Source organism: Ilyonectria robusta (genome assembly GCF_021365365.1).
Source record: "Ilyonectria robusta strain PMI_751 chromosome Unknown BGZ61scaffold_18, whole genome shotgun sequence".
NCBI lineage: Eukaryota > Fungi > Ascomycota > Sordariomycetes > Hypocreales > Nectriaceae > Ilyonectria > Ilyonectria robusta.
In genome coordinates this window covers 157,758-180,799 of record NW_025764452.1, presented here as the reverse complement: position 1 = coordinate 180,799, position 23,042 = coordinate 157,758, and the positions used below count along the sequence as shown (strand labels likewise).

The 23,042-nt window shown below is 56.3% G+C and overlaps 10 protein-coding genes across 10 annotated transcripts; 5 read left to right on the top strand and 5 right to left on the bottom strand.

The window, feature by feature from the left end:
- Window positions 1–1,288: 1,288 nt before the first annotated feature.
- Window positions 1,289–2,490, top strand: BGZ61DRAFT_68661 (uncharacterized protein). The gene is made up of 5 exons (XM_046256984.1): window positions 1,289–1,870; window positions 1,924–1,971; window positions 2,033–2,065; window positions 2,122–2,205; window positions 2,264–2,490. The coding sequence occupies exons 1-5, from the start codon at window positions 1,385–1,387 to the stop codon at window positions 2,321–2,323; spliced, it is 711 nt and encodes a 236-aa protein (XP_046100625.1). The 5' UTR covers window positions 1,289–1,384; the 3' UTR covers window positions 2,324–2,490.
- Window positions 2,491–4,149: 1,659 nt separating this feature from the next.
- BGZ61DRAFT_520309 (uncharacterized protein) lies at window positions 4,150–5,421 on the bottom strand (the record flags this gene model as incomplete). The annotated part of the gene is made up of 2 exons (XM_046252445.1): window positions 4,150–4,858; window positions 5,053–5,421. The coding sequence occupies 2 exons, from the start codon at window positions 5,419–5,421 to the stop codon at window positions 4,379–4,381; spliced, it is 849 nt and encodes a 282-aa protein (XP_046100624.1). The 3' UTR covers window positions 4,150–4,378.
- An 854-nt stretch (window positions 5,422–6,275) lies between these two features.
- BGZ61DRAFT_496438 (concanavalin A-like lectin/glucanase domain-containing protein) lies at window positions 6,276–7,768 on the top strand (the record flags this gene model as incomplete). The annotated part of the gene is made up of 2 exons (XM_046251019.1): window positions 6,276–6,381; window positions 6,459–7,768. 2 exons carry the CDS (start codon window positions 6,276–6,278, stop codon window positions 7,766–7,768), a joined length of 1,416 nt encoding a protein of 471 aa, XP_046100623.1.
- A 53-nt stretch (window positions 7,769–7,821) lies between these two features.
- Window positions 7,822–8,218, bottom strand: BGZ61DRAFT_68633 (uncharacterized protein). Its single transcript, XM_046256983.1, has one exon. It carries the CDS (start codon window positions 8,079–8,081, stop codon window positions 7,875–7,877), a length of 207 nt encoding a protein of 68 aa, XP_046100622.1. The 5' UTR covers window positions 8,082–8,218; the 3' UTR covers window positions 7,822–7,874.
- A 951-nt stretch (window positions 8,219–9,169) lies between these two features.
- On the top strand, window positions 9,170–10,908 carry BGZ61DRAFT_496437 (cytochrome P450; the record flags this gene model as incomplete). The annotated part of the gene is made up of 2 exons (XM_046251018.1): window positions 9,170–10,264; window positions 10,411–10,908. The coding sequence occupies 2 exons, from the start codon at window positions 9,170–9,172 to the stop codon at window positions 10,906–10,908; spliced, it is 1,593 nt and encodes a 530-aa protein (XP_046100621.1).
- A 938-nt stretch (window positions 10,909–11,846) lies between these two features.
- BGZ61DRAFT_456837 (uncharacterized protein) lies at window positions 11,847–13,083 on the top strand. The gene has a single exon (XM_046246572.1). It carries the CDS (start codon window positions 12,115–12,117, stop codon window positions 12,856–12,858), a length of 744 nt encoding a protein of 247 aa, XP_046100620.1. The 5' UTR covers window positions 11,847–12,114; the 3' UTR covers window positions 12,859–13,083.
- Window positions 13,084–13,289: 206 nt separating this feature from the next.
- BGZ61DRAFT_359836 (Alpha/Beta hydrolase protein) lies at window positions 13,290–14,375 on the bottom strand (the record flags this gene model as incomplete). The annotated part of the gene is made up of 1 exon (XM_046241105.1): window positions 13,290–14,375. One exon carries the CDS (start codon window positions 14,373–14,375, stop codon window positions 13,290–13,292), a length of 1,086 nt encoding a protein of 361 aa, XP_046100619.1.
- Window positions 14,376–16,671: 2,296 nt separating this feature from the next.
- Window positions 16,672–17,844, top strand: BGZ61DRAFT_359601 (Lactonase, 7-bladed beta-propeller-domain-containing protein; the record flags this gene model as incomplete). Its single annotated transcript, XM_046241094.1, has 1 exon — window positions 16,672–17,844. One exon carries the CDS (start codon window positions 16,672–16,674, stop codon window positions 17,842–17,844), a length of 1,173 nt encoding a protein of 390 aa, XP_046100618.1.
- A 477-nt stretch (window positions 17,845–18,321) lies between these two features.
- Window positions 18,322–19,137, bottom strand: BGZ61DRAFT_535596 (uncharacterized protein; the record flags this gene model as incomplete). The annotated part of the gene is made up of 1 exon (XM_046254286.1): window positions 18,322–19,137. One exon carries the CDS (start codon window positions 19,135–19,137, stop codon window positions 18,322–18,324), a length of 816 nt encoding a protein of 271 aa, XP_046100617.1.
- A 768-nt stretch (window positions 19,138–19,905) lies between these two features.
- Window positions 19,906–22,831, bottom strand: BGZ61DRAFT_496433 (uncharacterized protein; the record flags this gene model as incomplete). The annotated part of the gene is made up of 2 exons (XM_046251017.1): window positions 19,906–22,401; window positions 22,742–22,831. The coding sequence occupies 2 exons, from the start codon at window positions 22,829–22,831 to the stop codon at window positions 19,906–19,908; spliced, it is 2,586 nt and encodes an 861-aa protein (XP_046100616.1).
- Window positions 22,832–23,042: the final 211 nt, after the last annotated feature.

Below are 23,042 nucleotides of genomic sequence, written 5' to 3'. Positions count from 1 at the left end.
GCACGACATTGCACCACCTCATCCGCACAACGCGCATGCCAGCAGCGCGCAACACGACGTCGCAACCTAACCCAAACGCCTCCTCTTTGGCTAGACGCTGACCTGCTTGTCCTGCACCAGCTCCGTCGTCATCATCCGGCACAGCCAGCTTCAATACCACCGGGCTCCGCTCACCATCGCACCGCACGCAGCACAGCAGCAACAGGCTAACCCCCCCGGAACAGCACAGCACGAGCTACTCACGTCAATCCCCTAGCCCCCTCCCAGGCCCTCAAATACCCAGACACACACTCGCGCCGCTCGTGTATCTGTCTTGTCCCTAGCATCCGCAGCCAGGGCGTGCGTTACTTGCCCCGGTTGTTTTCGAGAGGTTCTCTCCGCGTCGGATGTGTCTTATGCAACTTTGACCCTAAGTTACATTGCCCGTAAGTATTCCATTCTTCTGTTGCTCGTCTCTCGTTGTCTCGCTTTTCTTGTTGCGATTGCGCTGCCCTGACCTCGCGTTTTGAGCGTTGCGCGACGCCTTGTTGTCGTCGTCGTTTTGTCCCGCAACACCAGCCCGTGGCCGCCACCCACGAGCGCGGTCGCCATTTTCCTCGTTCCCGTTGGTCCTGACGTTGTCTCTGTCACCTGCTGTCGCTTCAATAAGAAGTAGCCGTCATTGCGGTGGTCGTTTCTTGTCACGATACCGACGGCTACGACTTGAGGTTCACGACTCAGCACCCTGGTCGCGTCGACTTCCGCCCGCGTTTCTGCAGACCCACGCGTGCAGATAGGTGACCGGTCGGCCCGCTTGGCTCCTGGTGACTGTCGCTCTCCCGTCCCTAACCTCGCTCACGCTTGACCTGGCATCTCAAAGCTCAATTCTGCTCTTCATTCTCTTCTCTCATCACCGTGCAAGGCTTTGTCGCTGACTTCGCCTCTTCCATCAGAACATGCAGCAGTGGCAGGTCGGCCCCGTGCCGGAGTACGTCTACTCCAACTCCACCCACCAGCCCAATGATATGCAGTGAGTACATTGTTTCCTTGTCTCTTGTACCTCTCGCGTCTACCTTCTGCCACTTGGCTGCGGCACCACCGGGTCCTTCTTGTACCCAATGTACCCCCCCATCCCTGACACATCCCCCTCCGCGGTTGGCACTCCAGTCGTTGTATCACCACCGACGGGCCTCTCCCGGCGATGCTTTATAACGTCCCGTCGTCGTTGTCCTGCTGGGACCTGAGGCTACCTTTCCTCTTGTCCCTGCAGATCCCTCTTGGGCACCTCTGGTCCGCCGGCCACCATGCCCATTCCATGCCGGCTGCTACGTCCCACGGTCGAGGCAAGTCTCTATGCTAACCGGCCTGCCCTCATAGCAACCCTCACCCGTACCAGCAGGCCGACATGGCCCGCCGAAACGAGCGTATGGAGTTTCCCTACGGCGCGCCTCAGCCCAATATGGCGCCGCAACAGCAACATCATCCTACTCCCGTCCAACCTCCCATGAACGTCCCTCAGCAGCCTCCCAACGGGCCGCCCCAGCAGCAGCAGCAACAACAACAGCAACAAACCCCGACGCCGGCCCCAGCGCAAGGTGGTCGACAGCGGAAGCGCCCCGCTCCGTCAGCCGCTCCGCCACCGGCCACCTCGGCCCCTCCCGCCCCCATCACCGCCTCTCAGGTTCAGCCTCCTACTGCTCCTCCTGCACCACATGCTCCTCAGTCTGCCCCTCCTCAGCAACCTCAGGCCCCCACCGATGATGCCAACTCTGCACCAATCGCACCACCTCCCGCCAAGAAGAGCAGGACGAACACTCCTTGGACCCCGCAAGAGGAGTTAAGGCTCAAGCAGATGCGAGATGCGGGAAACAGCTGGGCTGAGATCGCCAAGGTAAGTCAAGTGTGCTATAAGGATACATGGTTCACGAGCTAACGGACCTATAGACATTCCCCACCAGGACAGAGGGATCTGTCAAGAAGCACTGGTACAAGGTGCGTGACCAACAACGCTGGAACCCAACAGGAGTCGGGTTGAAATCTAACACTGTGTCAGGACATGCACTATGCCGAGTTTGCTGAGGACGAGGTAACCTTTATCCAACCCTTCTCTTGAACCACCCTGCTGACTTTCCCCTCCATCAGAGCCAAGCGTTGTTGAACGCGATCAAGGAGTACGAGAATAACAAGTGGAAGGTTATTGGCCAAAAGGTCGGCAAGCCTGCCAAGGTACGGAATACCCCCAACAGAAGCCCGATGAACCCGTGACTAACAAACCACCTCATAGGCATGCGAACAGTATGCCAAAGAACATTTCCCGGGTATGGTCACGAAGCTCGGCCGCTAGCAGCGGCGCCGCGACGACGCTGGTCAGACTAACCCCACCACAGATCTCTTCGCCAACTCGAAGGGGCGATAGACTATGTCACCAGCGTGGCAGGTCCATCACTGGCCCTACTGGCAATAGCATAGCTGTAGAGCTAAGCTGACCGCGTTTGCGACCCATCTATGACGCCATGAATGCCTATTCCCACGATAGTGGCGCAACTAAGTGGCACGGAAACACACGAAAAAGTACAAAAAAACATTGGAAGAAGTGAACTGTCGGCGTTTTATTTTACACTCTTCACCCTGGAACTTGTTTAATTTTATTCCTCTCCGTTTTCTCTTCTCCTTTTCGATGAGGTACATGGAGGAAAGGGTTAACCGGATTTTCTACTACTCTTTGGGACTGGAGGTTTTGAGGACTACGACTGGCATCCTACACGACGTGACTGGGATGGACGATGGACAATCGTTGCAGGGAAACTCTTGTATGGGTTGCTTGCGAAGGCTGGTGGGATTCAACTGGGACACGGTATTTTGATGTGAGCGGTGGATCGGAGGACGGTTCGTTAGTCACGGGATAAATTGCAGATGGGAGAGGTTGGTTCGGTCGATTGACCAGGTGGTCTGGTGCCAGTGTTTGGAAATCAATGTTGTAATTGCCTGGTGAGATGCGGGGGCGAACCGTTGCGAAGCGGGGCCCGAAGCAAGAGACGACGGGTTTTTTTTGGTTGTCGTCGATGTTTTCTTTTCTTGGATGGAAGGGAGGGGAGACTGTTCGAATTAGGTTCGGTGATAGTTATACCCCAAACGCTTGGTTTTGTCTTGGTTGCACTGCAACGTAAATGTAGGGACTCAAGTGTGTAAGTCGCAACTTTGATAACATGTACCGCCACGAAGTCTCAGAGGACTAGTATGGTCCAGCATGCACATTGACGATGTACTTTTGACAGGTACCGAGGAGGAGAGTCACAGGGGTGCCTTCGGGATAGACTATGTGGGGGTACTGGCAGTACCGTGGAGGTTCCTATATGTACTGCAGGTACCGCAGGTAACTTGACACAAAGGGTACATGTGTTTCGGGTACCTGAGAGCGGGTCGTCGGGAAGAAGCCTGGATGTCTGTGCAGAGAACCTTGGACGAAAGTCGCGGCAACTTAGTCGTTTCTATCGACCGTATTATGGTTTATGGCTGATGGATACAAGAAGTCGTTTAATAGAGAAATGTGTACTGTATTTGTCAAGTCTACACACAGTATGATTTTGGGGTTGTGCATCAGGCCACACTTGCACTCGCACAGTGCGTAGCGCTTGTTCGTATGACGTCTGCCAACTGTTGCTTGGCTGGTCACCTACCCTATGGCAGATGAATAAAAGGGCCGGTTCGAGAGTCGTTTGTTACTGTGAAATGGGTGCACACCTATGTGTGTAAGTGTGAGGTGGGGAGAAATAGTGAGCCAGTGTGATATTGACAACGAAGTACATGTGTGTTTTTCTTTTTCCTTACAGGTGCAGGTTTTGCTTTGTTGGTTCTTTGTGTGAGGGTGGCGCCGAATGGCGGCATAGGACATGTGGCAGATTGAGGATGAGAGATCTCTGTGTGACGTGGCTGATGACTCTGAGAGGTCAATGGGTGATATGTCCAACGGTGTTGCATGATGATGTGTCAGATATGGAATTTTACATTAGTGCAGTAGCTGTGGCGTTGGTAGAGCTTCTTGGCAGTCAAGTTGGTGGTTTGCCTTTCTCAGCCCACTGTGGGGAGCATGGCGAGCATGGGAGCTGGACGCATTGTGGTCACGAGGCCAGTCACGCGATGGATTTGATTTGACAACTGAGATGGTTGTCGGTGGGCGGGTCGCAACAGATCGTATTGATGGTCTGGTCTGGAAGTAAATGCACGGGATGCGAGGATCCCGCTTGATAGACGCCGTGATGTGCCGTGATGTGCCGTGGGGTGCCGGCTGCGGCGAATAGGAAGCGGCGCAAATAAGGGGCCAGGTGAAGAAGTTCAAAGAGCGGCTGCTCAGCCTTCCGCTAGGATTCTACCGGACGCCAATGGCCGCCTCCCCGTCAGATTAATCTGTGAGAGGGCTGAAGCGGATGGTTGCGAGCTTGGGATGACGGGTGCCATCGGTTGATTGATGGGGACTTGTGGCTTGCGCCTGGTGGGCGGTTGAAGACGCCACGCAATTTAGATGACCTTTGCTTGCTCTGAACAACGGCGATGCGCAGGAACCGGGTTGCTGGATGACGGCTACGTGGGGAACTTCTTTGGATAGAGAGATACAGAAATGGACTTGACGATTCCTTGATTTGTGTGTTTCTTTGCCTGTGTGCATGCGCGCGTGAAAATCTTGACCAATATTGGCCTGAATTGTGTCCATGCCAAGCAGGGATTCATCATCTCGTGTGGACGATGCGGACGGACGGGGAGTCCCGTTTGGGCAAGCAGCTGCGGCCTTTTCATTTCGGTCCGGGGGGCGTGGACCACTGCAGAAGACAGGACGGTCCACCGGCCACAGGCCACAAAGCCCACAGTTACCCAGGACCAGCCGCTTGGGGTTTCAAGGTCAGGCCTGGCTGTGAACCTGCAAAGAAGGAAAGAAAAAAAAAACCGAGAACTGCGGAGTGTGCCGTATTTCCCGCGAACTAACCGCGCCATGTCCATCACGAGCCGGCTAACTCGACTCGGTGCAGTCCAGGCAGGAGAAGCCCCCCGGCGCCTGAGATGGAGCATCATTATACCCACCGCCATGGATGGTCGACAAGGCACCCCATTGGCCCGTGTTGGCCCCTGCTCCCCAGTCTTTCCTAGTCGCTTCGGTTTTTTTCGCTCCTTTTCGGGCCCTGCTCCTGACTTTGCGGGAGAGCCCTGTGGCTCCTTTGGGCTGTTGCCGACTGGGCAGGAGCGATGCAGAGTCAGTGGGCAGAAGAGGGCGGACCACAGGAAGGCTCGTGTGGGCTCGCGTGGATGGGGGATGTGTGGGCGAACCAACTCTATCCCATCTTGGGAAAGAGCGATCCTCCTCACCTCACCTTGCGGACGCTCTCCTCCTTCTCCTTCTCCTCCCCCTCTCCTTTTGGCAATCTCCCTCATCCACCTCCTCAACCCACTCATCGCCGAACACCCCCAGTCAGTCGTTCCTGGGCGTGTTCTTTTTAATAATTCAACCGCCGTCGTTATTCTTGGTCCTGCATTGTTTGGTTCTTAGTAGTAATATCTTTTTTTATATTATTATTGGCACACCCGTCCACGCGGAATTCCCTCCTCGGCTCGCTCAGAGAAAGGGAAATCGTTCGACAGGGGAAACCGCTCATGCCCACACCACCACGCTCGCTCTCGCCCATTACTCAACCACCGACTTCACTCTCCCGACCGACATCGACCGACTCGAGTCCTTCTTCTTTCCACGGTTGATTTTTATTAATTTGCCCGTGCCACCTGAAGTTGTTCACCGGAACACAGGGTCTACGTCTTAATCGCGTGGCTTATCTGGACTCTCGAATCACCAATCGACGCGCCGCCGTTTTTCATCGTCTCGAAGGCCCGCATTCCAGCTTTCCCCAACCCGACCCGTCCGTCAAAGTAAACAGAAACGACTCACCTCCACGCGGTGCCTTGTCTTGGCTCCTTCTGGTTGTTTGTTGATCTGTTTTTTCTTCTCCCTCGCTCTTGCGACTGCCCGACGACTTTCCCGTCCTCTCGGCATCACCTCACACGACATCGCGACCACCTCAAGTTCATTCGCTTGCTTGGGTTTCGCACGCGCAACTACCGCCCAAGGCTCTGTCTCTCGCAAACTTACTCTAATACTCGATACCTGTTGCCTAATCGACCACCCAAACCTGGACTGTTTGGGTTTCATCTCGACACTCCCGTTGTCAACTTATCGCATTATCATCCCATTTTGCCCCTTCAACCCGGCATTTAATTTTTGATTTCGAGGATACGTCACTCGAAACGTATTCATAATGTTGCGATCACTTGCTCTCGCCGCCCTCGTCGGCGCCGGTTCCGTCCTGGCTACCGAGTGTTCCACCAGCTCTCAGTGCCCCGAGTCTGCCCCCTGCTGCTCCAGTATGTTCACCCGGCCCAAGCCCCAATGCGTCGCAGACAAGCGACTATGGATGATCAATGTCTAACACTCTTCTTAGCCTATGGTGAGTGCGGTGTTGGCGCTTACTGCCTCGGTGGCTGCGACCCCAAGTCCTCCTTCTCCCTCGACTCCTGTGTCCCCGCTCCCGTCTGCCAGGACCGCTCGATGAAGATGAACTCGCTCGATCGCGTGGCCGACATTGGTGACTACCTGGGTGACCCCTCCAAGGCCGACTGGGTCGCCCAAGGCGAGCCCCTTATTTTCAACAACAACCTCCTCCTGACCATGCCCAAGGACAGTGTCGGCACCGTTTTGTCGTCCACCGTCTACATGTGGTACGGCAACGTCAAGGCCAAGTTTAAGAGCAGCCGCGGCCCCGGTGTCGTCACTGCCTTCATCCTGTTCTCCGATGTCAAGGATGAGATCGATTACGAGTTCGTCGGTGTCGATCTTGAAACCGCACAGACCAACTACTACTTCCAGGGTATCACCAACTACGAGAACTCGGCTAACATCAGTGTCTCTGATACCTTCGACAACTTTCACGAGTACGAAGTCCGCTGGACTCCCGATCAGATCGAGTGGCTCATTGACGGCAAGGTTGGCCGCACCACCAAGAAGGCTGATACCTGGAACGCGACCTCGCAGAACTTCGAGTATCCCCAGACCCCTGCCCGTGTCCAACTGTCGCTCTGGCCCGGTGGTCTAGCCAGCAACGCCAAGGGTACGATCGACTGGGCTGGTGGTGAAATTAACTGGGATCACTCAGACATCAAGAACTACGGTTACTTCTTCGCCACTGTCGCCGAGGTCGACATTGAGTGCTACAACGCCAAAACCCCCCCTGGTACCAACCTCAACAAGAGCTACTACTACAACAACATCCGTGGCACCAACGACACCGTCGTCGACAGCGACAAGGACACCATCCTCGCCTCGCTCCAGGGCACCGGCACCGACATGGACAAGGGCAAGAAGAAGGCCTCCAAGAGTTCTTCCGGATCCAAGTCTACCAAGACAGCCGCCTCCGCGTCCGCCTCTGCGTCAGAGACCGATGTTGGTACCATTCCTGGTGGTGGCAGTAACGGCTCGTCGGGCGATGACCACAGCTCTGATGATAGCTCGAGCTCTGACTCAACTTCTGGTGACTCCAGCTCCGACTCCTCGAGCTCCGACTCAAGCACAAACTCCCAACAGGCCGATACCTCCAACTGCGACACCTCCAGCTTCAACCAGGAGTGTGGCAGCAGCAAGGACGCTTCCAGTTCCGACAGTGCCGGCAGTGGCAATGGTAAGAGCGAAGGTTCGCGTACTAGCGCTAGCGCTCTGGCTATCATCATTGCCGGCTGCGCTCTGTACTGGCTATAGCTTGCCTGAGCTGAGCGTAAAGGCGTTGTGTGGCGTTTCGGGTGCCCGTGTTCATGCTCGTCGCCACGCGGCCCTTTTCTGATCGTCCTTTGGTGTTATATAGCATTCATTGCGGGTTTTGCATTCTGATGAGGAGGCTCTCGGACCGGCGTGTCTGATTCCTTGTATGTAATGTCATCTTTTTCCTGTGACTATATTTTCTTTTGCAATTGGGGGAAATAAGGCGAACTGGCCCGGGATTTCGGGTAACAGAAGGAAGGGGATGCAAAACACGTACACAGAGAGTGGAGGTAATGGCCTGAAGGCCGTCCATTCCCTAGACCTGGATTTGTCGAACCAAGGTGTAGATTTTGATTGGAGGACTTACCTGGTTCCCTTTGAATTATTTGGTATTCTTTTTGGAAGGAGGCAGTATTGTTTGGAAGAACGATAACCAGAGAAGAAAATTCCTTTATGTTCTACAACGAGTCCGCGCCGTGTTCATTATTTGCCCAAGTGAGACAATAGCTTTGCGCCGATTGGCTGTGAGGGATAGTTGGTGGCTCTATGTCGGGATGATTCCAAAACGCCCTTGTGGAACAGACGTGGATGGAAGAGATGACGCTTGTCCCGACGCCGGAGGCCGGCCTAGGACGCAGGCGTTACAATTGTGCCATGTAGTTCGTATTCCGAGGTGCGAGGGAACAAGTATCCTACCTGAGATTAAGATTAGTGGTGGGCGGGAGGGTTGGATGCATCCCAAAAGTCCGAGGCGGGTTTCCCGATTCAGTCGTCAATAGACGTGGGGGCCTTATTCAGAGCGGTTCTGGGTTTCCCCCGCAGGACGGGAATGGGCTCGGACCGCGGATGGGGGAAATGCATTGGGCAACGCTGGATGATCTGACAGGATCAACGTCGTACTTGTATTGGGGCTGTGTCGATGTGATGCGAGATCGTGTTCTGGGTGGTCGTCGCCGGGAGCCGAGATGTGCTGAGGGCGGACGAATCGACGACCGATATATCGGGGTGAGCGGCTACATCGGCGGAGCTTCGTCGCCCGGCATGATACAAGGTGTGTCGTGCGGCGTCTGAGACGGTGTGAGACGGCACGGGCTGGCCAGTCGCGAGTGCAGGCTGAGGTTTTGGCTTGTCGTGACTGGGTGCTCGAGGCAAACTGGGCATCCACGACCTTCTTGGCATGAAGGCAAGCCGGGTCGGATGGCGTTGCGAGGGTGGGTATAGTATATCAGCAAACAAAGGGATAGGAAGTCCGTCCCCGCCTTGTTTTTCCATTTGGGATATTGCTTGGTCTCCCTCACTCCCATCAGACATCGGATTTCTCTTCCTTTGTCTTTGTTCCTGCTTGCTTCGGGACACTACTGCTCTTATATCATTATGTCGAGCAAGCAGCCGTTGCACAATATGTCCTCGGCCTTGGACCCGGATTTGTCCCTGACGTGGTCTCGGGCCGCTCTCGCCGTATGCCTGCTTCTGGTCGTCTTTCTGATCGTCCAGGCCCACGTCGCAACCAGCCGACCAAAGAACTTTCCCCCGGGTCCGCGCGGGGTGCCGTTCCTGGGCAACCTCGCGTCCATCCCGCTGGTAAAGTCGTACGTGACCTTTGCGGAGTGGACGAAGCAGTACGGGCCCATCATCGGGCTCAAGGCCGGTCCGCTTAACCTCATCGTGCTGCAGGACCCCGAGGATATCCACGAGCTGTACGACCGGCGCGGACACTTGTATGCGGGACGGCCGTATAACTACATCGCCCTCAACCATGTGTTTGATCCGGAGATGGGGCAGATCCTTCTGTTCCAGCGCAACGACCGGTTGCTTAAGCGATGGAAGCGGCCGGCGAGGTGGTTCCTCAGCCAGCAGGGCATCGACAGCCTGGGACCCATCATCGATTCCATGAGTTCACGCTGTGTCAAGAGCCTCGTGGACCGACCAGGAGACTTCCTGGAACACCTGCGGGTGTGGGCGTTGAGCACACCGCTGGTTGCGTTGAGCGGGCAGGCCGATGTGAGTCCGGAGCTGCTCCGGACGTACTTTTACCGACAGAAGCTGCTGACGGGTCTCCTGGAGCCGGGCAAGACGCCGCCGGTCGACTTCATCGTGCCCCTGCGGTGGGTGCCGGCTCGGTGGGCCAAGTGGAAGCGGGACGCCAAGTTTGTGCGGGAGCACCAGGAGGGCTTCTACGGCGAGATGGTGACCAGAGCCAAGGCGGCGCGGGAGCGGCGACGCGAGGGCGGGCCGGCTGGTGAGTACGTGTGCGTCATGGAGCGGCTGATGGACGAGGAGATGCCGGAGACGGAGGTGAAGTGGCTGGCGGGCGGGCTGCTGGACGCGGCATTTGATACGTCGAGTGCGGCCGTGTTGAACTTTGTCGTGGCCATGGCCGGACACCCGGAGGTGTTGGCGAAGGCCCGCGATGAGATAGAAGTGGTGTGTCAGGGGAAGATGCCCAACGGAGAGGACGTGGCTAGGTTGCCGTATTTGAAAGCGTGTATGCTGGAGGTGAGTGAGCAATCTTTTGACTTTGACTTGTGTGGTTGAGTTGCGTTGAGTTGAGTTTCGACTTCTCAGGGGGTTGTGGTGGAACTGATAACACTTGTGGGGAAGAGCAAGAGGCTGACGAGGCGCATTGCGTATGCTTGGTGTAGATGCTGCGATGGAGACCTTCGACTCCGCTAGGGCTTCCGCACGTTACCGAGTCGGACGACACTTACAAGGGGTACGTGATCCCACGGGGCACCAATGTCGTCGTCAACGCGTACGGGCTGCTTCACGACCCGGCCATCCACCGGGATCCAGACACGTTCGACCCGTCGCGATACCTGGACGCCGCGGCGCAGAACGACGAGCTGCAGCGGAGCACGTGGGTGTTTGGCGCCGGCCGCCGCAAGTGCCTCGGGGAGCAGTACACGATGCAGGCGCTGCTGACCATCATGGCCAAGGTCGTGTGGGCGCTGGACATGGCCGTGCCCGCGGGGACGGACCTGAGCGTCGAGGAGGGCTTTGACGGCGGGTTGATGATGAAGCCGCGCGAGGGGCTGGTGGTCGAGATGAAGGTGCGGGAGGGGAGGGCGAAGGGCGTGGAGGCGGATTGGGAGAGGGGCGAGGCGGAGCTGAGGAGAATGTTGGGGACCAAGATTGAGTAGAGTGTGATTGTGATTGTGATTGTGATGGTTGAGGCGGCTGGGACGTTTCAGTTTGGTGTTGTGTGTATGAGTCCGTATAAGTCTAGTATCGAATAAGGGCAGTGGGAGATGTGCGAGTAAACTATAGTGTTCCGGCTCATTGGCCACTTTCAAGTACTGAAACAGCCAATGCAACTCCCGTTTAGCCTGCCAGAGAGGCGTTGGTAAAGGTGGTGATATGGAGGATTGATGTGGGTGGCGGATGGCTCGCAGTCGTCATCTGGATTTCCCAAAGAGGCATTCCAGAGCAGCATCACAGAAGCATCATAGAGGAGCATTGCAGCTTGCGGGGGTTGGCTCTGCGACTCTATAGTACCATGTTGGGCTGCAACGGCTGAAACGGAGATGACGAGACGAGACGATCCTAAGTTGAAGGATTCTATTACAGGACAAATATCATGGGGATTTCACCCAACAGTACTGTAATGCGCTGCTTCTGTTGGTTCTTTAATCCTGACGCCCAGTCAATGCCGAATTCCACCACCCAACTTGCCGCCAGGTTACTATCCAGATGTGGCGCTGGCAGGGCAGTGCCTGTGGCGTGGTTGGCTGGCGGCACGATGCCAGCGGAGGTGGCAGGCGCAATGACGCCCTGTGGCTCAGAGGCACGGCCCCCATCACGGCGCGGGCGTCGCATTCGCACCCTGCAGGCGATGAGTGCAGTGAGTGCAGCGAGATTCGCGTGGCGCACCCCGCGACTTGCGGTTTGGGATGCGCGAGGGACGAGGCCGAAGGCGCGAGTGGCGTTTTTGAGAGAGCGCGATTGGTTCGTGTGGTTGCATGGGCTCTCCACTCGGAACGACTCCTGGGCCGGGTACAGACGCCCTGTTAGAGTTCCCACTTCCACGTTGCTGCCAACAGTAACTTGTCCCTCGTACCTCCGTGTGGAGCTCCGATCGGCAGAACCTCCTCCGCAACACAGATTTCCAAGCTCCCGTTTCAAGGCGGAAGGAAGGATTCAGATGTTGGCATCATGCATCTGAGATAAATACAGGAGCATCTCCCGGTCTCGAACTGAATTCGGAACATCACAACCAACATCTTCAGTTCACCACACTCTACCTCACACAACCACTACCACAAGCAAGACTCTCAAAGCTACTACAGCTTCAACACCACCAGCCCCACTTACACCCATCTACATCCATCCATCTACCACATATCAAAATGTCTGCCACTCTCTCCAACCAGACCATCGCCTTTCTTGGCGGCTCCGGTGGCTGCGGCCTCGCATCTCTCAAGCTCGCCGTCGCCGCTGGCCACACTTGCATCGCCCTCTGCCGCACGCCCTCCAAGGTCGAGGCCCTCTTCCCCAACCGCCCCGCCAACCTCCACATCCGCCAGGGCAACGCCCACGACGCCGACTCCGTCGCCGCCTGCCTGACCCACCCGGCCGACCCCTCCCGCCTCGTCGACTCCATCAGCTTCACCATCGGCGGCCTGTTCAACCCCAAGAACTTCACCATTGACGACCCGGACGTCTGCAAGAAGGGCATCGCCACCCTGCTCGAGGCCCTCAACAAGCTCCGCCTCGCCGGCGCCCAGGGCAACCCGCTGCTCGCCGTCATCAGCACCACCGGCATCTCCAAGCACGCCCGCGACGTCCCGTTGGCCTTTCTCCCCTTCTACCACTACGGCCTCTCCGTGCCCCACGCCGACAAGAAGGTCATGGAGGAGCGCCTGCTCGAGTCGCCCGAGCGGTGGGTCGCCGTCCGCCCCAGCTTCCTCGTCGACGGCGGCAAGCCCGACCGCAAGATCCGCGTTGGCGTCGAGGATCTCCAAAAAGGTGTCGAGAAGAAGGAGGTTGGCTACACCATCTCCCGCGAGGATGTCGGCCGCTGGATGTATGAGAACCTCCTGGCTGGTGAGAACCCTCAGTACAACGGCAAGGCTGTCTCCATCACCTGGTAGCAGGTTTTCCTGGCTGCGATACTTGTAACATCAATGATACTCTGATGACGGGACCTCTTATACTTTGGGGGGTTGACTGATTTGTGAGTGCCTTTTGCTTTAGCATATAATGCAATGGGAGACGGGAGCAAAGGGAATTATTTGAGCGATAGATTTCTTTTATAGCAACACAATTCTAGTTAGACTACCCATGTGAATATCAGATTGGATTTAACCATATTCATCATGTCTCAATTCTCTTAAAATGCCACAATGCAGTGTCTTGCCAACTCCGGGCTGCCAAGGCAATAGGTCTTATTTGAATCATTGCTCATCCGGGATTACAATCCATGGCGTCTGACGTCGATTATAGCTGATTTCGCTTCCGTAAGACGCTAGCAAATCTGACTTATACGAGAAAGTAACCTCGCAACTGCTGACATGTGGGTGAACTAATCGAGATCCAGTGCATCTGGCGAGCCCTTCATGGTCGCTGACTCAGGCGATGTAGCTTCAGGCGATGCAGCTTCAGACGACGCAGCTTTAGGCGATGCAGCTTCAGGCGATGTAGCTTCAGGTGATCTAGCTTCAGAAGATGCAGCTTTAGGTGACGCAGCTCCAGACGACGCAGCTTCAGAGGACGCAGCTTCAGAGGACGCAGCTTCAGAGGACGCAGCTTCAGAGGACGCAGCTTCAGAGGGCGCAGCTTCAGACGACTCAGCGTCAGACGACGCAGCGGCCGCCCGCTGGATTCCCAGCACCTTTTCCAAAAACGCGGCCGCCTCCTCCATCCCCTTCGGCGAGTTGAACCAGTGTCCGCCGTCGGGGTACTCGCGCCATGCGACGTTGGCGCCGAAGCCTTTCAGCGTGTCACGCAGAATCCGGCCGTGGCGCACCAGCACGAGCGGATCGTCGGCGCAGTGCTCTAGCAGCATGGGCGTGTTGCACAGCACGTCGGCGTCGGTGGGTACGTCGTCGAGACGGAGGATTGCGCGGGTGCCGGCGAGGTTGCGGCCGGAGAAGGGCATCCTGGCCGAGAAGCTGAGGAACGCGGCGAGGCGGCGCGGGAGGGCATCGTCGGCGGCGGGCATCGACGGGACGTCCAGGTTGAGCAGCGTGTGGACGGCCGTGGCGGAGCCCTGGCTGAAGCCCGCCAGCACGATGCGATCACAGCGACCGCCCAGCTCGGCCGCCTCCTGCTCGATGATGCCGCGGATGCCGTAGACGCTGGCGCGCAGCCCGGGCGCCTGGACGTGCTCGCGCTCGGTGAAGTCGCGGACGTTCCAGATGTCGAACCACTGGTTCATCTGCGTGCCGGGCTCAGGGAAGACCCATTTCAGCGAGGGGAAGGCCTCGACGAGGGAGCGGCCCTCGGCGTCGGGCGAGGAGTGCAGCGAAGAGGCGAAGCTGCGGGGCGTGTCGCCGCGGCCGTGGAGGAAGACGACGGTGTGGGTGTGGTTGGTGTCGGTGGGCGGGATGCTGAAGGGGAGGGCGAAGTTGGTGGTGATGGGGGAGTCCGTGGCGATGGGGGGCTCCATGGCGAGGAGGGTGGCCAGCATGATGAGTAGATGTTAGGATTCACGGTTGGTGGTTAGAGGACAGGGTCAGAGAGGATGAAGCACTGAGGTCGGGTTGTCTCAAGTACACGGAGTCTAGAATTGCGGATGAGTGATGAACTACAGTTGGGTTGATATCGTGAGTGTATCTGCTGTTGTTAGTGATTTGCTGTTGTTAGTGATTTGCTGTTGTCGGTGGTTTGCTGGGATGGCCGTGGATGCCTGATGGTTGCCTGTTGGTTTGCATTATTCCCGCCATAGAGCATGGTAGACGAAATTGTTTAAAAACATGCATTTGATCAAAGATGAATTCAACGCCTTTCGTTTCCCAACGCAAACCTGAGAGTGAGTCCATCTCCATGAACCACAACCTCCTCTCTCACCCGCCAGTGGTGGTGTACGGTGAATAGAGCCGGCCGCAGCCGTTTGCCGAAGCCCCACAACCCCAGAGCCGCTTGACAGCGGCTAATGACGAGCGGCATATCGGTGCGGCCCTGATTGATTTCCTCGGGCGTCGGGGATCAGATCCCATGTTTCGACTAACGTGAGCAGCCTGAAGGAGCAGTCACTCCGCACCTGGGCTAATCACAGGACCCGCGCTCCATGAGGATCGTCCGTCCTGTTTGACATAGACTTTCCGGGCGAGCCGCCTGGTCCTGGGTCGGGAGGACGGACGGACGGACGGGGGCATCGAACGGGAAAGAGTCATCACCAACGGCAGCAAGGCGTAATAAGTTAGAGTGACGGAGATTTGACGAGAGTGCGTTTCCGACTCATCCTGACCAACTGATGAGTCCCGCAGTGGTGAGCGGCAAAACCAAAACCCAGGCCACGGGGCTCGAACGATGCGGCTTTTCTCCCCGTTTGTGTCCCCCCAACAACCTTAAAACCCTAAAAAAGGCCTCACAATATAGGCGGTCCATGCGGGAGAGATGTCACGGGGATCCAATCCCCTCCAATCCAGCGCTTGAATGTGTCGATCCAAAAGCCTCCCCCCGGCCGTTCAAACAACCCGGAGCCTACAAGCCGCCCCTGGAAACGAAAAAAAACGCTGGGGGCCGCTCCCTTCTCCCCCACAGCAGCCCCGCGACTGGCTAAGAAGCGCCGGGCAGCCCCCTGTAAGGCTGGGTCCCCGCAGCGCCACAGGGGTTGGTCGAGGAGGCCAGTGAGAGGCTCGCGTTCGGAGGCGGCGGGAGGGAGAGGAAACCTTAAGCTGGCATTCGTTCAGCCTCAGAGCCTCAGCTTCAGACGGAGGCAAGCCTGGATTCCTGTGCGGCGCGAGCTAACCTATCAACTGGACGAGACGATGGCGTTTGCCTCTGAGTGAAACCATTGCACTTTTTTTCATCTGTTTCGTTTCTTCTCCCTCTCCCCCTCCCTCTCGCGTACCGACAGCGCCTCAACCGCGCCCCTGCATCATTCCGTCAGCGGGCTTCTCCTCGCACTGGGCCTCGGACTGCTGGTTCCCGTGGCCCAGCTGTGTCTTTTTTCTCTCTGGAGCATTGGCTTTTTTTTCTTGGTCAGCCCCTAATAAACTTGACTGGGCCCCATGCCAGCGCCAAAATGGTCCCCGATGCGATGAGATTGGATGCCACAATGCGATGCCACTGTGCCCGCGACTGGATGTAGCACAGCCCGCCCACTGGCGTTTGTGCCTGGGGGCCAAGAGTGAGACGGCAGTCAGCCTGCATGGCTTGGCTTTGTTTGTAGTTTTCTTTATTTTCGGCCCGCCTTTGGCTCTCTCTCTCGTTCCAGGGTTTCCTTTTTACTCCGCCCTTTGGGTCCAAGCCCGAGCAAGCGGACTGGCTGGCCCTGAGCCTGCGCCTCCGGAACATGCATGTAATGCCGTCCCCGAAAAGGATTGGCACTTCCCTCGCCCGCCCTTCCCCGACCCCTAAGACAGGGGGCTGTTTTATTTTGGTCATCCCATGTTCCAATCAGTCCCCGAACTGGAGCCTCTTTTGCCGTGAGCACAATCCGCTGTTCAGCCTCCGCGTGACTAGGGGGCCTTGTTCGTGATTCACCCCAGCCTTGAATCAGCTTTTGGCGCGACGCTTATATATTACTTCTTTCCTCAGTTTGGTCTCACTGCCTCATCAGATCACTTCTTACTACTCCCTTGAGCCAATTCACTCGGACTATTTCTACTTAGGATTTCCGGTTAGGTTTCATTTCTGTCAGACATTTACTCTCGACTATTTCCCTCCCTTCCCTTCCGCCTACTTGAGTCCACCCTCAACAACACCACCACAACCATCAATTCACAACAGACACAACCATGAAGTTTTCCGCCCTTGGCCTCACGGCCCTCGCCGCTGCTGCTTCAGCCCTCCCTAGCTACCGCCGCGCCGCGGACTCCTCCGCAACCACCGCCCGCGTCCTCATGGGCAACAACGGCCACATCTACATCGCCGACTACCAGCCCGCGGCCAAGAAGTTCACCATGACCCTGGAGGAGGAGTCCATTGGCGACCCTTCCTGGATGGCCTTTATCCCTCCCAACCGCCTCTATGCCGTCGACGAGTTCTCGTCCGCCATCTACTACTACGAGCTCGACCTGGAGAACAACAAGCTCGAGTTGAAGGCCGGCCAGAACGGCAGCTCGGGCGTCGTCCACCTCGAGTTTAACAAGGACAAGACTCGCATGGTTGGCTCCGCCTACGGCAACGGCACTATTGATGTCTGGAACATTGAGAACGGCGGCCTCGAGCTCGTCAAGACGATCGAGTCCGCGGGCGACCTTGGCCCCAACAAGCTGCGCCAGACCAGCGCCCACCCTCACCAGGCCCTCCTCGACCCCTCCGGCCGCTACTTCGCCGTCAACGACCTCGGCACCGACGACATCGTCGTCCTTGACTCGGAGAACAAGTACGACGCCAAGTACGTCAAGGTCGAGCCCGCCGGCTGCGGTCCCCGCCACGGCGTCTTCTACCCCCAGGGCGGCGACAGCGCTACTCACTACATTGTCGTCTGCGAGATCACCAGCCAGGTCCTCGTCTACCAGGTCAAGTACACCACCGAGGGACTGCGCTTCAGCAAGACCCAGACCCTGTCCACCTTTGGCGCCGACGCTCCCCCAGCCAACGCCACCTCGGCGGCCGCGGGCGAGATCCAGATCACGCCCAACAACCAGGACGTCTACATCTCCAACCGCCTGACGGGCAACGACACCGACTCCATCGCCCACTTCAAGGTCAAGCGCACCAAGTGCGGCGCCGTCTCCCTCGAGTACGCCGACACCGTCTCCTCCGGCGGCATCCTCCCCCGAATGTTCAGCCTGAGCAACGACGCCGAGACCGTCTTCTCCGCCAACCAGGACGGCGAGTTCGGCCTTGTCGCCCTCGACATTGGAGAGAACGGCAAGCTGGGCGAGACTCCCATTGCCACAATTGTCGCCTCCAAGTTTGGCGAGCCCCAGTTCGGCCCCCAGTTTGTGCAGCAGATTGCATAGATGCGAGGAGAGCCGTTCTATTTTTGTACATTTTGTGTCTTTTTAAGGGTGCATTCGGCGTTGGGCTGTGGAATTTTACATAGACTATGAGATCAACCGTCCTTGGATCGGTATGACGAGAGCAGGAGATACCACGTTTGTGCATAGAAGATAGGAAAACTCGTCCATATCTCAATCATTGTCCGTTTGCTTGCTTGTGTGATGTATGAGTTCATCGTGACGTTGGTGAATGACAAAGGATGCTCACTCACTTACAGTTTAGCGTCTTACATAGCGAGATGAGTCTTACAACAAAGGTCTTCACCTCAACAAAGACATTTGCTGCATTGAAACAATCCATTCAATGAAGTCCCTAAAGCCGAATGAGTATATTGAAACCGAAAGACTTCCCCGTCTTTGATGGTATTTAGTGCCGTGGTTCCTAGTATGCTTGTCCTCTGCTGCCAGTCCGTCCGTACCTAAAGCTAAGCCGCTCTGTCAGTCCGAACTTGAATCACTCGCCATCCCGGCCCCTCCCCTCCCCGATGTATCCGCCAGCGACTCCTGGAGGCTCTGATACTCGGCGTCGAGCTGCTCTACGTCTGCGCACTTTTGCGCCGTCTCAAAGTCGATCAGCACGGCCTCGTTGTCCTCGCGGATCAGGAAGTTGTGCTTGTTGATGTCGCAGTGCTTAATCTCCAGCGCGTGCAGCCGCTCCAGGCTGCGCTGGCACGCGGCCAGGTCGCCGGGCTCGGCCGTCCGCACGCCGGGGATCTCCTCGAGCAGGAAGCCGATGACGCGGCCGTCCTCGTGGATGTGGCCGAGGAACTCGGGGCCGACGCCCCGGTTGTGGATCCACTCGTACGACGTGGTCTCGGCGGCGAAGTAGGGAATCTCCCACGGGAACTGGGCGAACTTGGCCAGCATGGGCCGGTCGAAGCGCGGGTGCGTGACTCGGTGCAGCGTCTGGCGCACGCCGGCGACCTTCTTGAGCTCCAGGTGGTCGACCTTGGTGCCGTGCCACACGTTCCCGATGCCCGGGAGCCGGCTCTTGTCGAGATTGGCGAAGGCCAGCTTCCCCGTGCGCTCATCCTTGCGCACGCGGCCCTCGTTCCAGTCGCCCGCGGGGAACGCCGGCAGCAGCGGGATGAGGACGGGCGCAAACGTCCGGTCGTCCTTGGGCAGCGCGCCCGGCTCGACCGTCACGTACTTGACGTGCCGGCCGTCGACGAGGAAGCGGTACTCGCCGGCGTCGGCGTCGTCCAGGTCCACCAGCGCCGCGAGGAGCTCGACGTTGCTGTTGGCCGTGCTCATGGTGTTTCTGGTGTTTCTGACATCCGCGGGGCTCGCCTGCTCGTTTGTCGATGAGCTCGCCAGAGTAGCAAGCGCGTTTAAACACGGGAAGGGAGCTTAAAAGGGGAAAGCTGAGCAGCAGACAAGGCAAGTAAAACACGCGCCGGAGCTCAATAGCGTCCGTCGCGGCGCTCTGCTCTGGTGAGATCGTCTGAGGCGGCGGCCCACGTGGGGGTTGGGTTACTTGGCGGCAGCTTTCATCCGAGATAGCCACGTGGAGCGTGCAGTTAGCTTCTCTGACGATAAGTTGAACAGGGCAAAGGAGCACCTTGATCTTTTCCGCGGGCGTTTTCTGGAGAGTTGTCTCTCGGCTATCTCTTTGCGATTCAGGGGTGGTCTCGTCATCCATCATCCCACCCGTATGCACCTTGGTGCTCCGATGCAACCTAACCGAAGGTGGGGAAGGACGCGCTGACGACGTCGGATCCGCTCGTTGCAGTCGGCGCTTATGTTTTCGCTGGGTTGTTTTTCATCTTGGCAGGACGGGAGCTTTCTCGCGTATAGAGGTTTCGGGGTTGCCATGCTTGGTGGGTTCTTACTAGTTTTTGCGCGCGTGTAAGTCGCGGTTTTGCTTTTTTAGAAGCGGATCAAAGCAAAATGGTGGAGTGACGTGATAGTTAGCTGCATGCTCCATTTATTCCACGCAGCGATCGCAGCTATTAGTCAAGTGCAGGAAGTATTACGAGACGAATACAATTGTTTAGGCAAAAGCAAGAGAACAATGTCCAGCTAGATAAACTCGGCGTGCTGGTTTCCGTAAAGCCCGAGTATCCGCGTCCAAGTGATACCCTGCCCTACCTTCAGCCTGACTCGGTTGGGGTCCCCTCGATCCTTACTATCTGACAAGCGATCGCAATAAATAGTGTCAGTTTCGCCTATTGATTCATGTTCATCAAGGCTGACGATCAACTCATGATTTGTTCCCCTTCGAAGATCGAGGCACACGAGCCCACGCCCATTCGCAGATTCCACCTCGATCATGATCAGTCCGCTTATCAGCATTGTCCATACGCTGAGAGGTCTATCGATGGAGAACCCGTCCTTGGACTTTCTGCGAAATACCGTGTTGTATGGTCCGCGTGTATCGAGAAATGAGATAGACTCATCCTGTAGAAGTTTGGCGAGGATGAGCTGCTCCTTGACGCCAGCCACGGATGACAACTCCGACACGCTCTTGCAAAGAACTCGACCGTGAAGAAAATCGATCCATGCCCAACTTTGAACTCGGATGTTCTTGGCAACAAGTAGCAGGAATGCGGCGAGCACCCAGCAATAAGTTGTGATATTGAAGGGGTCTACAGCGACAATGCGTTCCCCGACTGACACGCCAACAGAAACGCCGCCCCCAACAAGAAGAGAACAGAGCAGGATGAGAGTCCACACATAAAGCTTGCACCGTACCATAACGCCATTTTCCTCCAAGACCCAGGCATTCATTTTGTTTGTTACACAATGAAGCTCGTTTTGGTGTAGCCGGATGCGCTTCAAGGTCAACTCATCTTCGTACGACTTCCCCTGTGTATCTCCACTTAGATTTGGCGCGATACTAGCTGCGCGACCAATATCGGTGACGTGCCTGCCCGACAGGAGATTATTTCGCCGCATCAATGCATTTGAGAGTGAGGTAGGGTCGCCTGGCCTGCAGGCACGCTGCGTTTTATTATATTTAGCCGTGGTTAGGCAGAAGCTGGCCGTGTACTTGCTGTATTCCCGAGGCATGACGGGGCCCTTCCACATGTCGGCATTGATGACGGTTGACGTTGACAACGCGACGATAAAATCAGATACGCAGTTCAATGCTCCCGGACTACCATTGATTAGTGGTATCATCAAGGTAATAACGTGGCTCATTGACTTGAGCATGATGCATTTAGGCACCTGGAGGCCGACTGAGCCATCTTCGTCGGGGGCGTAATTCCAGGAAAATTGAGTCCCCACGCTCTCATCCTCGGAGCCGCCAGGTTCAGTATTTTCCGAGTTGGCCGAGTCGTCAATAGCAGCAATTGGATTTAGTTTTTGAAAGGATTCTGCCTCGACTGGGTCGGATACATGGATGATGGCTTGGTTAAGAACGTTGAACGCGCTCCGGGCGTAGTTGACTTTCAACGCATCCGAGGTACCCTCAATGTTGTTTGCACCACCTTGGAAGACTAGTGCACGAAATCGCTCGAAGCCAGTGTCATATACCATAGCGCACATCTCGTATGATGTCATTGAGATCCTCATCAATCGGCTTTTTCCGCGCAGTGTGAGGACTAAGTAGTCAAAGATATGAAGGATGCAGCGCCGGTAGCAGGCACACTCCAAAGAGTAGTGACGCTTCAGTATATCTCTTTTGCTGTAAATATCCGGCAGGATCGGATCCTCATCATGCATTGCTCGTCGACCCCCCAAGGAGAGGTGCATGTTTATCTCGCGGTTTGGAGATCCTCCGGCGCCTCTTTTTTGTCCCATCGTCGAATTTCTCGCCTGTTGCTCACGAAAACCGACCTGATCTGGCATCTGAATCATGCCGTTGGATACACTGTTTTTAATTGAGGTACGTAAGGACTCCTGAGGCTTGACTGATACGACCTTGATCTTGGCAGTGATCTTGGCCAGGTGTGCGAGAACATGAACGTAGAAGTGCTGGCCATCAGCTACAGAACATAGGATTCGTGCTATTACCGCCGTGCAGTAGTCAATAAAATTGAACAAATCCTCGCGGATGTATCGTGGTGTCACTCCGTCAGTGGTTTCGCCGTCAGCGTCCTCTTTGTCCCAGAGGTGGCCTAGGACCTCCCGACTGTGATTCAATGTTTCGACGAGGCATAGATCTCCCGGGTGGCACGCGAGGATGCTCTCGCCGTCATAAATTGTTATGTGGATCGCTTGCCAGACTTGGTCTGCTAGCAAGGTAAGAATCTCGTACGATTTCTTCGAGTCGACGGCCAAGTCCTTGGATCCTTTGAACTCCAATGCCGTGTCAGTTGTGACGACCTTGACAAGGCGAGAGACCTCTGCTGCCCACAACTGTCCCTGAGCCTCTTCACTGACTCTATACTGCGTGACGTCATCCTGATTTGGCAGGTTGGTAACTTCAATTCCAGGCGCGATGGATGGATCGCTGTAGTGTTTGTACATGTGCACATTCTTGAGAACCTCGGACTCCTCAATCAATCTGAGAGGCTTATGCTCAGACTGGGGTAAGCCACTACTACCCTTGGGAAGGGAATCTGTTGGGGGCTTCGAGTTGCCGGCTCTGTGCATCCGCTTCCGAATGCCGAACCATTCTGTTGGTGTTTTCGCTGTGGCGGGTAGAGGAAGATGGGGAACCATGGGTAATCTTCTGATAAGATCGTCCCCAAGTCGAATTTTGATCAAGGGAGATATGGCCAAGATTTGGTGGGCGAGTTGATTTGGCCGAGAACGGGTCCCAACTGATTCAACACCAGATGTAGGTAATTTGGGTCGGTAGGTCTGAATATTGTCTGGAACTCTTTTACCACCTCTCTGGTAACCATCCTTCGGGGGTAACGTGGGTCTTTTCTATCTTTATGTAATTCAATTAGCACTTAAAGCCTACTGGAGACATCCTACTCCCTATCGAACGGAGGTAGTCACATGCTGGGCTCTCAGCCCGATTCTGCAGCATATGCCGTAGTGCAGGGCGCATTTAGCCCTGCATTGCGTAAGGCAAATTGATGAGTTGAAATTGTCATTGGGCATTCGAGTTTCAACCTTGCGGAGAGGTGCATTCATCCTGCATTAATGGCGGCTGACTCTGTTTTTGAGCTCTGATTATTGGACGTCGTCTTTCCAAGTCAACCACCCTGACACCTTCATCTTCTGTTTGACTTGTTTTCTTTCTGTGAGCGGGGCTGGAG